The sequence below is a fragment of the Carassius gibelio genome, chromosome B13, assembly GCF_023724105.1.
Source record: "Carassius gibelio isolate Cgi1373 ecotype wild population from Czech Republic chromosome B13, carGib1.2-hapl.c, whole genome shotgun sequence".
NCBI lineage: Eukaryota > Metazoa > Chordata > Actinopteri > Cypriniformes > Cyprinidae > Carassius > Carassius gibelio.
In genome coordinates, this window is record NC_068408.1 from 8,052,327 (window position 1) to 8,066,229 (window position 13,903).

Sequence of the window (13,903 nt, forward strand, 5' to 3'; positions counted from 1 at the left end):
TTAGTGTTTTGTTTTGTTTTCGTTTCTGTTTTGTGTGTGTGTGTTTTTTTGTTGTTGTTTTTTTTGTTTTTTTACAGCCCCTGGTTACCATGAGAACATGATGAGAGTGAGTAAATAATGCCAGGAGTTTCTCTCTATCTTTGACTTTAAAGGCTTATTTTTGATCTGCTGTTTCAGGCGAGATGGAATGGGAGGTTTCATCCTTCAGGAGGGGCCGAGGGCCGAGGGCAGGCCAGTGTACGGATGTAATGTGAAGCTTGGTCATCTGCCAGAACGGAGGCACCTGTGTGGACTCTGGATCCTCTGTGTAGTAAGACTTCCACTTCAGAAAATGTGCCTGTTTGTGTACGGGAAAGACTGACAAACATTATTAATCATTTGTATTTGGCCTTCCCCTCCAGCTGTCAGTGTGTGTTTGGATGGAAAGGTGCTCTTTACTCTTTAGAAAGTGTTGTTCTGTGATGCTGAGCACATCCCACCTTCCTCCTGCGCTCGCGGCGCCACCTGTGTGCCCCTTCCTGATGGATACACATGCCAGTGCCCCCTAGGCTCTGCTGGTCTCTTCTGCAAGCAAGGTTAGACCACAATCTGGGGGTCCTCAGTAGTGTTCAGACAAACATAGTGTAAAAAAGAAAATAAAGATAATAAAATGATAGGTTAAAATTTTCAAATGTACTCATTCTGCTTTCTAAAGACCGGAGATTAATTACTTCATTATTATTATGATTAACAGGCATATTTGTGTTTCTTTTCAGGTATATAGTAACTGTGGGTAGAAACAAAATACTATCCAGTTAATAGATATAATATAATATAATATAATATAATATAATATAATATAATATAATATAATATAATATACAGTAGAATTAATATATTTACCTGGATTTACAATGTTTGTATAAATGTTTCTGAAGACGTATCTTATTCTCACCAAGGATGCAATAATCAAAAATACAGTAAAATAGTATGACACATTAAAATAACTTTTTTATGACATTTTAAAACATACATTTCAAAACTGAATAATATCAATAATGTTCTTTTTGTAGGATTTTTTGTGGAACTCTACTGGTCCATTCAATTTATGAAAGTCAAGAAGTTGCTTAAAGAAGCTCATTAAAATTCAACACTTTCAGGTTTCTCCGTGTCTTTTCCAGCTGCATCTATCACTTAGCCTTTCTTCAGTGGGAATCAATCCTCTTGGATGTCATTTCCTCCCATCAACATAAGGCACAGAACTCATCTGCAACTGCAGTTTCAAACTCTTTCACCAGAGGGCACCCTGTTCTACACTGCATGCTACTTGAGCAGTCTGGCCGGTAAGACAGCATCTTGACTTTTGTTACATTATGAAAAGTGTACGCTTAATACATATTCATACATACTCATGCATATTCAGATATACTTCAATAACAAAATATGAATTAAAAAACAATCAAGATCGCAATATAGTTTTGTAATATTGTGAACAAAATTCTTTTAATTATCATGTATCTCTTCCCACCCAAGGTGATTTCTTCAGCGTATCCCTATCAACTGGATTTGTGCAGCTCCGTTGTAATCTGGGAAATGAAACTATTACTACTAAAGTCTCCAAAAAGTGTAGATGTGACCGGCTTAAGATGGCACACAGTGAAGGGTAGTAGAAAAGGCAACGTGGCTTCAAACTGTTGAATAAAGTCATTATTTTTGGTTTATTTGCCAACAGTATTCTCTTCGTTCCATAACGTTACGGTTGAACCACTGGTGGTAGATGGACTATTCTGACGATACTTTTCTGGACCTTGACAGTGTATCTTACTGGGCAGTCTATGGGACAGTCACAAGCCTCCTGCTTTTCATCCAAAATATTAAATTGTATTTCGAAGACAAACGAAGCTTTTACAGGTTTGGAACAATATGGCAGTAAGTGATTGATGACAAAATTGTAATTTTAGGGTGCAGTATACCTTTACCTACTTGTACTTGCTTTTTTTCCCCAGCAGAGTCAGAGTGTCTAATGTTTTCATTAGTGAACTATGAGGTTTGCTGTTTTTGCTACCGTTAGCAATATTTGTTTATAGCAATATGTGATGTTTAGATACAGTTTTAAACCATATTCCATGTGTTTGGTGTATAAAAATATTTAAAAAAAAAAAGTGGCTTAGAGTTGACGCACTTCCATTTCCCATAATAAATGTGAAATACCTATGTACTACCCCAAAAGTAATATTTAATTGCTTTTTCATTATTGTAAAATAAACAATACCTTTTTCTGGTATCTCAGGTGGCTTTTTTTTGTTTGTTTTTATTACAGTGCATGATAAAAAAAAGAGCCACTTTAAGAAACAAAGACTTTAATTTCAGTCGCTTTACTAACAATAAAAACATATTATGAACTGTACATAATGTGCTGAATAAGCACATATCTGTTGTGTGACAAGACAAAATGTACAAAGAAATATTTGTCACCTGAAACATAGAAAATACTTGAGCAAAATTTAGAAAAATTAAAACGGAAAAATAAAAAGTGAAGCTAAAGAAGCTGTTCTCATCAGCCATGAGACTTTTTGTCTCATAGCACTTTGCGTACAACAGTAGTTTCATTTCTTTATTACAACCAGCTGCTTATGAAGACAATGTTAGTGGGTAATCGTAAAGCCAGGTAAGGAAAATTTACAATTAAAACAAAAATATCCTTTAGATTGCAAAAAAACACTAACTAGAAATCTCGTACTAGCTGCATTTCCATATTAAAATCATTTTGCAACTTTATAAATAGTTTTCTTCTACTGTTTGACAGATTTAAGGAAAGTGGAGCAGTTTGATGCCAAGATCACGAACGCCTGTCTCTTGAGTCTCTCCTGTGTTTCTCATGATCAGAATCCCGTCTGTGTTTGTCTCTGTCCCGGTAATGACTGCTGCTGTGGTGCCGCTCTCTCTGTCTGTCGTACCGGTCCTCTTTCGAGTGGCGCTCTTTATGACTGTGACTTCTGTCCCTGTGCTTTTCGCGGTCCCTGTCGTAGTGCCTGCTTTTGTGATGGTGTCTGTCATAGTGGTCTCTATCTTTATTGTCCTTCCTGTAGGTCTCATCAGACTTTCTGGACGGCTTGTCGCCCAAATCACTGTAGGACTTCTCCGAGCCCTTCTCGTCTTTGCTGAGGGGTGAAGAGGTCGGCAAGCTGGACTCATATGTCAGAGGAGGTGCAGGGAGCGTTTGGGGAGGGACGGTTTGAGACCAAGGTGGAGCGAGCATGTGAGGATCGCTTTGAGGGAACATCTGTGGAGGAGGTGGACCAGGAGGAAACGGGAAAGGTGGAGGAACCTGTGATTGAAGGGGTAAGAAAGGGGCAGGATTGGCTGGAGGAGGATAATACTGGGGATCAGGTGGACCAGCATGATAAGAATGAAAAATGAGGGCTGGATTATATAATTTAGGGCTAAAAGAAGAGGTCCTGGGCTGTTTGGGACCTTCGTTTTTCCCAATGGAGGAGATTGTGGTGATGGCTTGGATGTCCTCTATGGCTTTGCACTCTTGAGAAGGTTGCACCGATGGTTGTGGAGCAACTTTCTTTTCTGAATTACTTTCTGGTTGTTGAGGTTTTAACTCGGTAGGTTCAGCTGATGAAGCTGGTGTCTTTAAAATACCAGGTGTCTTCAAACACTTGGTGGGACTTGATATGGTTTCGTTTTTGGGGACAGAGCTAGAGCCATCATTGACAGAATCTTTCAGTGGATCCGATGAAGTGGTTTCACTTGTTTCTTGACTAGCAGGTGCAGCTATGCTGCCGGACACGGACTCATCTTTGGGTTTAGCGGCCGTGAGAGAAGACAGGAAACTCTCTGTTGAAACATCTGCAGGTTTGTCACTCAGAGAAAAAATGACTCCACTCTCTTTCTTTTCCGAGTTGGTCTCCAAACTCGAGCTGGATGGCGCCTGCTCTGTTTTAACAGCTTTGGGGTCTTTTTTCTTGATAATGAAGCGATCAAGTCGAGGAGCGGTGGCTGTAGATTTAGGATGGATTTCTCCATGGTTTTCACTATCAACAGTTGGAGTCTTGGTTACTGTTGTTGTAGGATCACCCTTCACAGTGTCGCTCAAAGACGATGCCGCATTTCCAGGCAACTTCAGCACCCCAGGAAGAAAGCGCAAAGAAACATTCTCTTCGGTTTCAGTATCCAATATAGGTTCTTCAACAACGGACTTAATTAAGTCTGCAGTGTCTTTTTTCTGTATGCTCACATCTTGAACCGCAGGAGCTTTCTGTGGGTAATCGACATGAGGTTTGCTTTCTGCCAAGAAACTTGGAGCTTCCTTGACATCGCTTGGCAGGATTACCCCAAAGTCTCTTTTTGGTCTCTGGCGGATGACCAATCCGAGAAGAAGATTGGGACGATTGGTCTCCAGCCCTACAATGTGGAGTGCCACAATTATTATCAAGATTTTGTTGCAAAAATCATGTGGATCCTACAAATGAGCCTGTAAAGAAAGTCTTACCTGGACCATCAAACGGTACAATCTGATGGGGAATTTTTTCTGTGGAGCCGAGAGGAATGAGATACATGTCTTTAACTTGTTTGCGGTTATTGGCGACAACACCGTATCTTCTCCGGCTGCTAAAATAGGCGTATAACAAGGTATATGAGATCTCATCTTCCTCCGTGTCAGGGGAGAAACGAATAACACATATTTCCTAGGGGGAAAAAAAATGTAAAGTCACAAAGAGCACATACAAATGGTCACTTACAGAATGTGACAAATCCAAGAATAAATCATTCTCACCTTTGTCCCGGAAGCACGGATTTTCTCGACATAATCCCAGACTATTTGAGGAGAGATTCGTCCACCTACTTGGATGTTGTCTGGCAAATCCTGCAGACACCAATTCAAAACGTTTCTAATATGTCAAGTCGTATTTGTAAAGGACTCATTTAGGATGTTTCAAAATGTATGACTGCCAATTTACCTGTGTAAGGTGGTCCAGTATTCCAGAGACAGGATAAGCTTTTGTTAGGAACCTCGCCACAGCTGGCATATTAACAAAGCTGCTCCACAGACTTTCCAGACTACTGAGGAAAGTCGCTGTGTCTTCTTTGCTACTCAGACTATCTGACCTATTAACGCAACAATTTCATAACGTTATTTAAAGTCTTGTTAAAATCATTTAAAATCTGGCTTAATCAGGACTCTTACCTGGATTCAGGCAAAAAATTGAGGAGACCTTCCTCCATGGCTCTTAAAGACAGATCGTCTATCAGTGCTGATGTAGATGTAGGTGTAGTTGTGGAGTGCTGAGATTCTTCTGTCGTACTAGACTGCCTTCTCACAACTGTTGTAGCCACTTTTACCACCTTTGTAGCAGCTTCCTCTGTCGGCGGAGCCATGCGACCTTCAGAGAAACATCAAAAAATCTAAGTAAGTTCATTGTACCATAAACATCCTTTTATACTCTGACAGCTTTACTAATTACTACTTTTGCAACTTCAACATAAGTTTCTTTTTAACATGCAATGTGGAAGATTCTTATTGTACTTTATGATTTTCTTTTGTTTTTTTGTCAAAAGCTTTGCTAACATAAGTAGACCCAGGATACTTTTTAGTTTAGTATGATATAACCCATTAAATTTTTTCACCTTTTCAGAACATTATTTGAACTCAGAAAATGTTTTACCTGTGCAGATTTTGCAGTTGAGGTCAAATAGATGAGACTTGTGCAAGTTGGTGGTATCTACAGATTTCTTAGGACTGTCAGCTTTAGTCTCAGGGGGTTTATCTTCAGGAACTTCCGCAGGTTTCGGCACAGGCTCTGGCTGAAAACACAAAAGGAACATTTAGTAAGCAATTTTCTTATTCCTGGTTGGAAAATCGAACAAAGCTGCACAGAATGGAGCATAATGTCTTCCAAATCTCACCTCAACCTCTATGGCCTCTGGTGTCTTGGCAGGCTCCTGATTCTCAATTTCAATTTCCCCTTTATGGGTGATTTTAGTGATAGGACGTCTCTCTACCTCTCTCTGTTCTTTCTCAATCATTTCAATCGTCTGCCAGCAAAAACATCAATAGGGTAAACAATCAAAATTCTGAATTCAAATTCTGAACGACTATGAAATTACTTTTCTAATGTACATATTAATGTAATTTGCTGCTGCATATTTTACTTTACTAATGAAGGGAAACACTTTGCAAATGGCATTACGCTGTTTGTTTAAAAAATAAATTGTGAGATTTTAGAAATGCAACACAGCTATGTTTTACTAACATGTCGATTCTCTCTTTGTCTCCAAGCAGCCAGTTCCTTAGAGGCCAGTTCTTCTGCAGTCATACGCACCAAATCTGCAGGGGAAACTTCCCCCTTGAGCACTCGCTTAAATAACACCTGAAAAAAGATCATTTCTTTTCATAAACACTGCATAAGATTTTTAGAAGTGAAATGAAAATAGGCAAACAGTGAAAATATACTGCACAGAGAGAGAGACATGAAATGTCAAATATGAAATCATATTTTACAATATTGTTTGCAAGGTTGTTACGTCATATGCTACTGAAAAACAATCATCATATTACCAAAAATCATGTTAAATTACTTACATTATTTTTTGAATCTTTCAGATTGAAAGTCAAACTTCTGTATTTATTTTTGTATTTGCTGTCAACACTCTGAAAAAGAGCAAAAAGCTCTTTCTCCGTTCTTCTAGCCAACTCAGCAGGCTTGTCCAATGAAATCTTCATATCGGCCTCCTTCAGTCTAAGATAAGAGGATAAACATTGAAAGAGAATATGAACAACATTACACACATAAAAATGAGGAACAGTGGGGAAAATATGTGTTTGATTCCCTGCTGATTTTATAATGTTTGCCCACTTACAAAATAACATTTTTATGGTAGGTTTATTTTAACGGATGGAGACAGAATATCAACCAAAAAAATCCAGATTATATAAAAAGTTTAGAAATTGATTTGCATTTCAGTGGGTGAAATAAGTATGTGATCCCCTACCAACCAGCAAGAAATCTGGCTCCCACAGATTGGTTATGTGGACATCCTGCCACTTTAAGAAGTTACTATTAATATCAGCTTGTCAGGTGTATAAGACACCTGTCCACACTATCTGCATCTTCCATTCCAACCTCCCTCTAGCTTTTTCATTATTGTAAAATAAACATGTTGGGGAGGGAGAGGTTTTGAAAATACATATCGGTCGACCACTAGTACGAAGTCATGTTTGCTTGGGGATCAAATACTTATTTCACTCAAATTTCTAACCTTTATATAAAATATTTTTTTCGGGATATTTTGGTTGGTATTCTGTCTCTATAGTTTAAAATAAACCTACCAGACCCTTGTTTTTTTGGTAAGTGGGCAAATTTACAAAATCTGCAGGGGATCAGATAAATATTTCCCCCACTGTAGCTCTTTTTAATCAACTAAAGAAAAGCTACTGACTAACTCTAACTGATAATCCAGCAAAAATCACATTCTCACACACCGCTTCAAAAGAATCTCCTCCAGTGAGTCTCGAACACTTCGCCTGATTTGCCCAGTGGACGGTTTCTTTGAGGTCACATGTGATATTTTCACTTTCTTCGTCTCATGTTTCACACTTGGTCCTGCAAAAATTTTAACTCTAAATTATGAATGTATATAATTTTGTATTTATTTAAAATGAATGCACAAAATCATTTTATTAATAAGCAAACCTTTTAATAATAAACTGACAATTTAAAATATTTATATATTAAAATATTTATATATGTAACTAATAAAATTGTGTAAATGGTGTATAAAATAACTGATGGAAGTATGTATACCCTTTGATGCTGAATCTTCTGATGGTCGTCGTTCTCCAACATCCTATGTAAAAAATTAAAAATGTAAAAAAAAGAAAAACTACAATATAGCAGTGAAAACTGCAATCTGAGCCAACCAAATTCAAGTGACCATATCATTGATAGTTGGAGAATGTAACACACCTATCCATGTGAACACAGCAACACCCCTGTGAGGAACCGTCCACATACACTGTGTGTTTTACACCCATGTGTTAATAATATAGAAAAGCAGATATGTACAAACCCTTTTAAAGTAAGCTGGTGGCTACCACACAAATCAAAAGCTAAATCAGAAAGGGCAGAATAAAATATATGTAATTCTGCCATAAGCAAATCATCAAATACTTTAATGCTTCAAAGACAAACTAATTTTGTTTTGGCACTAAGTTGATATAGGACAAATCAGATCCCATGTTCTTTCCAATTAAAAGGGTCATATTGTACATTTGTATTATTTTCCCCCTTGAAGTCCAAATGTAATATTTGAAGTTTTTTGTCTCAAATAGAGTTTCCATTAGTACAAAACTCTTACTTCCTTTAAAACCCTTTGATTAATCTGATTTGAGGCAATGCCACGCTAATATTAATTTGGCAGCCTCTGGTTTTCACAACAATTTCAGGCACATTTCACATGATTAAAGTGATGTTGCGCAACGTCTATACTTTCATGCATGTCAGTTAAACAAAATAATTAAAACAACTTAAATACTTCCTTTCACTCTTGATTTTTTTCAACTATGCATGTGATCACATTATTTTGCAGTCTACTACAGGATGACTTGTTTGCTTACTTTTCGGAAGGGTCGTATTCCACCTGCGGTGACCGACTGCTGGGGTCTTGGTTTTTGCTTAGCAGATAACTTATCATCGGACTGCTCTGTGGCTTGAGCACCGGTTTTCCCATCCTCTTCCGCACAGCACTTCAAGCACACATACTCCTGGTCCTCCTTTTCCATCTGCTGAACTTTAGCCAGATCCAGACCCACACAATCCCCATGAAACCAGTCATCACAGCGGCCGCAGCCCACCATAAACCTACTCAACCAAACAGACAACAGCACAGGTCGGTCTTCAGCCCATCGCTTTGAGCAAATACATTCAGATCTAACATGAGGCTTTTCTTACTACCAATTTATTAGGGTTTCTGCAGGTTTAATGTAAATGACTTAAGACAAAATAAAGAACATTTAAGCAATAAATTGAAGGTACCAATAAGTCAATTTGGTATCTAAACAAATGTCTAAGCACCACACAAAGAGTTGTATTAGCAACACTTCAAAGTTGCAACAGATCAATGTTTAAATGTTCAGTTTGTATCTCAAGTAAATGCATCTTGATTTAATAGTGACCGTAAAAAAAGGTTTTAATTTATAAATCTCTAGACTGATGTTTTAGTGCACTTCCTGCAGTATGTTATTATAAAGATCTGTAAAAGATATTTTGTACACATCATATTTAAGGTGTCTAGTATTAATATATAAATTCACATATATTCGGTTTGTTGAGTGTGGTCATGAGTAAACATCTTGATGGTCACAACAGTGATCAATGGGATAACCATAAACTTAAGTATACAATATAAATCCAATTTGCAGTTGTTAGTGAAAATTACACTAAAATGTTGCAATGACAAAATATAGTACTTAAAAGTTCAAATGTTAAACAATTTACAATATTGATGTTGAAATACTGGTAGCATTAATATAAAAATTTGATGATGTATTTTGCAAGAATGTAACAGTTTTGAAAAACGTAGCTTGTATTTCTTTCGTTTTTTTATCTCAGTATTCGTGTCAATGTTGTATAAGGGTTTTAATGCATAATAGTTACCCTAGAATGTGATCAAACAATAGCTGGCCTAAGAAATATAACCAATTTTATCACACATTTTCCCACTGGTCACAATTGTGACCGACCATAAAAAACTATTTCACACATTTTTCAAAAATAAAAAAGGTTAGGGTTAATAATGACACATAATTTGTATATTTTCATGTCTTAGAAAAATTTGTGATTAAACGGATGTATTGACCTATGTACAAAAATGTATTGACCTATGACCACTGGAATAAATGTAGAGATAAAAGTTGACATACCGGTTGTTGTGAGGTTTCTTGCATGATCCGCAGTGCTTGCTGGGATCCCACACAGTCTCGCTTTCAGGAGGAGGCTCGCCCTCGGCTTCCTTCTTCACCACAGGGGCATTGTCAGGGATAAAGAGCTGCGGCTCCTCTATCGAGATGCTCCTTGAGTTTCTACTCTTGTGTCTTTGCTGGATCTTCTCTGGCTTCTTGATCTTGACCTTCTCCTGCTCCTCTTCTCCTTGGCTGTTTGTCACAGGTGGGTTTGTTTTGTTTACAGGAGTGGGAGGATGTTGTGGCTTTTTCGAAGGGTGAGGAGACTGGACTGACTTGACACCCGGACCAGAATCAGATGACAGTTTCCTGCTGACAGTCGGGGACACCGGGACAGGTGGGTTCACCGTTTGGTTTGCATGATGTCCATCTCGAATCTTTTGTATTTTTGAGGGTGATTTAGGAGTGACTGGCCCACCTGGACGTTTCAAGCCAACCTTGACAGGCTTTCCTTTGAGACTTTCTGGGCGGCCAGTATGTATCTTTTTGTCTCTGGGATGTCTAGAGACTTTCTGCAAGAGCCCTGGCCTGGTGAGATGAGATGGTTTATTTTTGGCAGCTGACAGAGCCTGTTTGTGTTTCAGAAGCTTTTTGACTGCAGGTTGAACTGCCGTGCCATTCTTGTTCCCTGTTTTTTGTGCGCTTAGCTTCCGGGTCTTGATTTGGTCATTCTTTTTGGTGTCTGTTGGTGTGGTGTTTTCCACGCTGGGCTTGAGTGACTTGGTGCTGCTGTTAGTGTCTTGTACTTCATTAGGGTTCACATATGGCCCAAAATCCATAGGCATGTCGTCACTAGTTGACTGGCTGACGCTCACTTCCCCGACAACCTCTTGTTCGGAATTAACAACTTCCTGTGTGCCATCATCTTGAGTTTGTTCCAAATTGAGTGCAAGGCCATCAGCAGCAACACCGTCATCCTGGAAGCCCAGAGACTGGAGAGCGCTAGTGCTAAACGATCCAAACGCTTGCGACGGGCCAGGAAGCAGTTCGATTTTGAAGCCCCCGACAGTAACAGTTAATCGACGTAACACAACTACTGGATTCATAGAGGAGTCGACCTCATGGACTCCAAAACGACGGCTGAGCAGGGCTTCTCTTTTTGCATCAAGGCTTTTATCTCCACCTGGGTTTGTGCTGCATGTTGCCTCTTGCTTGTTACTCCCAGCTGCTTTTCGCACAGGACCTGGCCGTCTGCCTTTAACACGACCGCGGCTTGCTGAAAGAGAAAAATGGTTTCAATACTCTCAAAGTGGCAAAACAGAACAGATGAGCAGTCATACACAGCAAATGGGCAAAAATATTGGTTTAATAAGACTTTAAACCAAATCATCATTATACTTTATTAATATCCCAATACAGACATTTAAACAATATCAAAGGAGATCAAAAGGAGGGTGAACTGGGAAAAACTGTCAATTAATTTTTATTTTTTGTTCAAACAGTGCAAAAAACTACCCGTCTCAACAACATAAAGACCCTTTGTGATTTCCTACAGCATTTTTGTGGCTCAGTGCAATATTTATTCTACATGCATCACTGTTAAGACAAAAAACTAATCTTGAATAAATGTCTTAATAGTTTTAAACTACTTTTTTTTTACAAGTTTACATAATTTACATTTTATCTTTTTTATTGTAAGAATTAAATGTAACTATTAAATTGCATTTTAAAAAATAAAAGCTTTACCAAAAAAAAAAAAAAAAAAAATGGACAGCTGCAAACAATCAGTGAACTTATTAGGGTTACTTCTGAACCTTTATTGCAAGCTGATTCATGTGTCCATGTTGTTATGTGCACCTGTTTGTCTCCTCTGTAAATGTCTTCTGCCCTGTGAGAAATTGGACTGACTGTGTTCTCCTTCGGATGGACTCTGACTAACACCTGCTGTTGTCATGTCATGATCTGCAGCTGCAAAACACAAAGTAGTTCAATGACAGACCTTCTTCTAAATTAACGCACAAGCAGACTTCGAAAGCAACTACTGTACCTGTTGAGCTCCCAAGCTTAAAACTGACATCTTCATTTTCTAAGAGATGAAACTGGGCGCTAGCAGACCCAAACATGGGATCTTTGTCACTGAGCATGTTCTTCAGTGAATCTTCGGGTTGGCCGTGACCCGCTTCAAACTCCTCACTAGCTTCACATTCCAGGTTCTGTCCGAGCAGTAAGGAATCATCCAACTGGTCACTGGGAACCAGATGATTGAATGGGCCACCAACTATATCCATGAATGCCTGCACTGTATGGTTTGCTCTGGGAGAGTAAAACAGGTAATTGTTATAAATGTATCTTGAACACTGCATTATCTTCTAATGTTGGGTATTTTGACATAAGTTGGATATATGACATTAACTCCACGTTGTTGTTGTTGTTTTGGAGCCATGACTTTAAGGTATGTTCTTAAACAAATTAAGCTTTAGAGAGTTTTGACGCATTCCGGTAACACTTCATTTTAAGGTCTCATTGTTACAGTGTAATTATACAAATAAGTACTGGGTGATATATTAATTAACTACATGTACTTACTATATGGTTATAGTTTGGATTAGGGTTACTTGCATGTAATTGATTGTGCTGCGAATTATTTATTGTTATAATAGTAGGTGTAACAAGAACACCGTGAAACCTGAAATTAACTATTTAAAGTTCCATAAAAAAGAACAACTTAAAATCAACATCAAGTTGTGTGCCTACAACAAACGCACCGCGTAATAGGGGGGAGAAAAAAAACTTTATTGGTTTCAAGTGTTAAGAGTAGACTGGTGTTTTTATTTTGGCTCCAGATCGCTTCGCGTGCACAGACAGCTAGAGCACGCGGCCCCCAGCAGCTCACACATCCATTGACTCTCCCTGAGCAGAAAATGTAGCATTTTAAAAACGGCGTTAGTGTTTGCAAAAAAATGCATTCGCCGTTTAAGCAAAGCACGGTATTAAAACCGCCTCACAAAACAAACACGCCACCAAACGCTTCCGCGGGCCTTAACCAACCAGTCTGCGTGCATCTCACCCGCTCACCAGACCGAGTAAAACTCACTCTTATCAACCCCAAGCGTTCGACACCGCCTTCCAAATGTGCATATACAGTTAGCGGCACATTCGACGCGGTTTTTGCACAAACTCGACTCACGTCGCGTGCACCGCTGGAAGGCCTCGCGTTAAACGAATTGAGCGTGCACGCCCACTCCGGGCTAGATAAAACACTCACCGCGTTTGTCACTGTGATCGAAGAGCCAGTGCATAATGGAATAAGGACTTGTATTATCGCTTACGTTGTTGGGATGCCATTCGGGTTATCGTTGTCGTCAATGCCACAACCTTTTCCGCTTGGGTACTGTGGTGGGACAAGTAGTACTTCCTGTTGACCCTCCGAGCCAGTAAACGTGTGACGCGCTGGATCTGTCGACAGGGGGCAGCGTGATCTAGATCTAGCACTCGTCGTCATTGCTTTACCGGGAGAAGCGTGTGGCCAAGCATGTGCAGGATAGTATTTCAACAAATAATAATAAAATTATAGCACGTGTAATAGAAAGCTAAGTAAACAAACAACTGTATGTTTAAATAAATAATTGCATTAATTTATTTTTAAGTAATAACAATTAGGTCACAAATTTAAGCACACGTTTATGGCGTTGTCACATGGTGCTTGTTACTTTACTCAGCGCTTCTCCGGACTAAATAAACCATTATTGTAAGTAACTTTCTACTTATTTCTGCTTTTATAGTTGATATAAAATATTTTAAATAATGAATGTAAAAGATGGCTAATTTGTGAGCATGTTTCTCCAAATAACGCCCTCAGATTTGAAGGGTTTCTGATCAGCCAAGCGCCCCCTGGAGGAATACAACTGCTCTTGCAGTAAACCGTTACTTTCCAAAAATTAATAGAACAAAGTATAATTACATTGAGAATGGGACGCACGGGATTAAATAAAATATTACATCTTAACATCCAAC

The 13,903-nt window shown here is 38.7% G+C and overlaps 1 protein-coding gene and 1 pseudogene across 4 annotated transcripts; one reads left to right on the top strand and one right to left on the bottom strand.

The window, feature by feature from the left end:
- LOC127970451 (protein eyes shut homolog) overlaps positions 1–1,901 on the top strand; it is a 189,894-nt pseudogene extending 187,993 nt beyond the window's left edge.
- A 421-nt stretch (positions 1,902–2,322) lies between these two features.
- Positions 2,323–13,405, bottom strand: LOC127970424 (PHD finger protein 3). 4 transcript variants are annotated; one of them, XM_052573009.1, is made up of 16 exons: positions 13,219–13,405; positions 11,937–12,202; positions 11,747–11,857; positions 9,911–11,165; positions 8,606–8,849; positions 7,794–7,836; positions 7,472–7,592; positions 6,572–6,728; positions 6,243–6,359; positions 5,896–6,024; positions 5,655–5,793; positions 5,177–5,372; positions 4,950–5,097; positions 4,766–4,855; positions 4,481–4,676; positions 2,323–4,392 (listed from the first exon to the last, which is right to left on the bottom strand). In XM_052573009.1, the coding sequence occupies exons 1-16, from the start codon at positions 13,389–13,391 to the stop codon at positions 2,819–2,821; spliced, it is 4,959 nt and encodes a 1,652-aa protein (XP_052428969.1). In that variant the 5' UTR covers positions 13,392–13,405; the 3' UTR covers positions 2,323–2,818. The 4 variants fall into 4 exon arrangements, with proteins under 4 accessions (XP_052428969.1, XP_052428970.1, XP_052428972.1 ...); XM_052573010.1 differs by having other exon boundaries at positions 13,155–13,288; XM_052573012.1 differs by lacking the exons at positions 11,747–11,857; positions 11,937–12,202 and having other exon boundaries at positions 13,219–13,322.
- Positions 13,406–13,903: the final 498 nt, after the last annotated feature.

Excerpts from the sequence above, each read along its gene's own strand:
- LOC127970424 (XM_052573009.1), bottom strand. The coding sequence starts at position 13,391 with ATGACGACGAGTGCTAGATCTAGATCACGCTGCCCCCTGTCGACAGAT. Across the intron at positions 7,837-8,605 it reads GAATACGACCCTTCCGAAAA|GATGTTGGAGAACGACGACC; the intron begins GTAAGCAAACAA and ends TTTTTTACATAG. Across the intron at positions 4,856-4,949 it reads TACTGGACCACCTTACACAG|GATTTGCCAGACAACATCCA; the intron begins GTAAATTGGCAG and ends TGGTGTCTGCAG.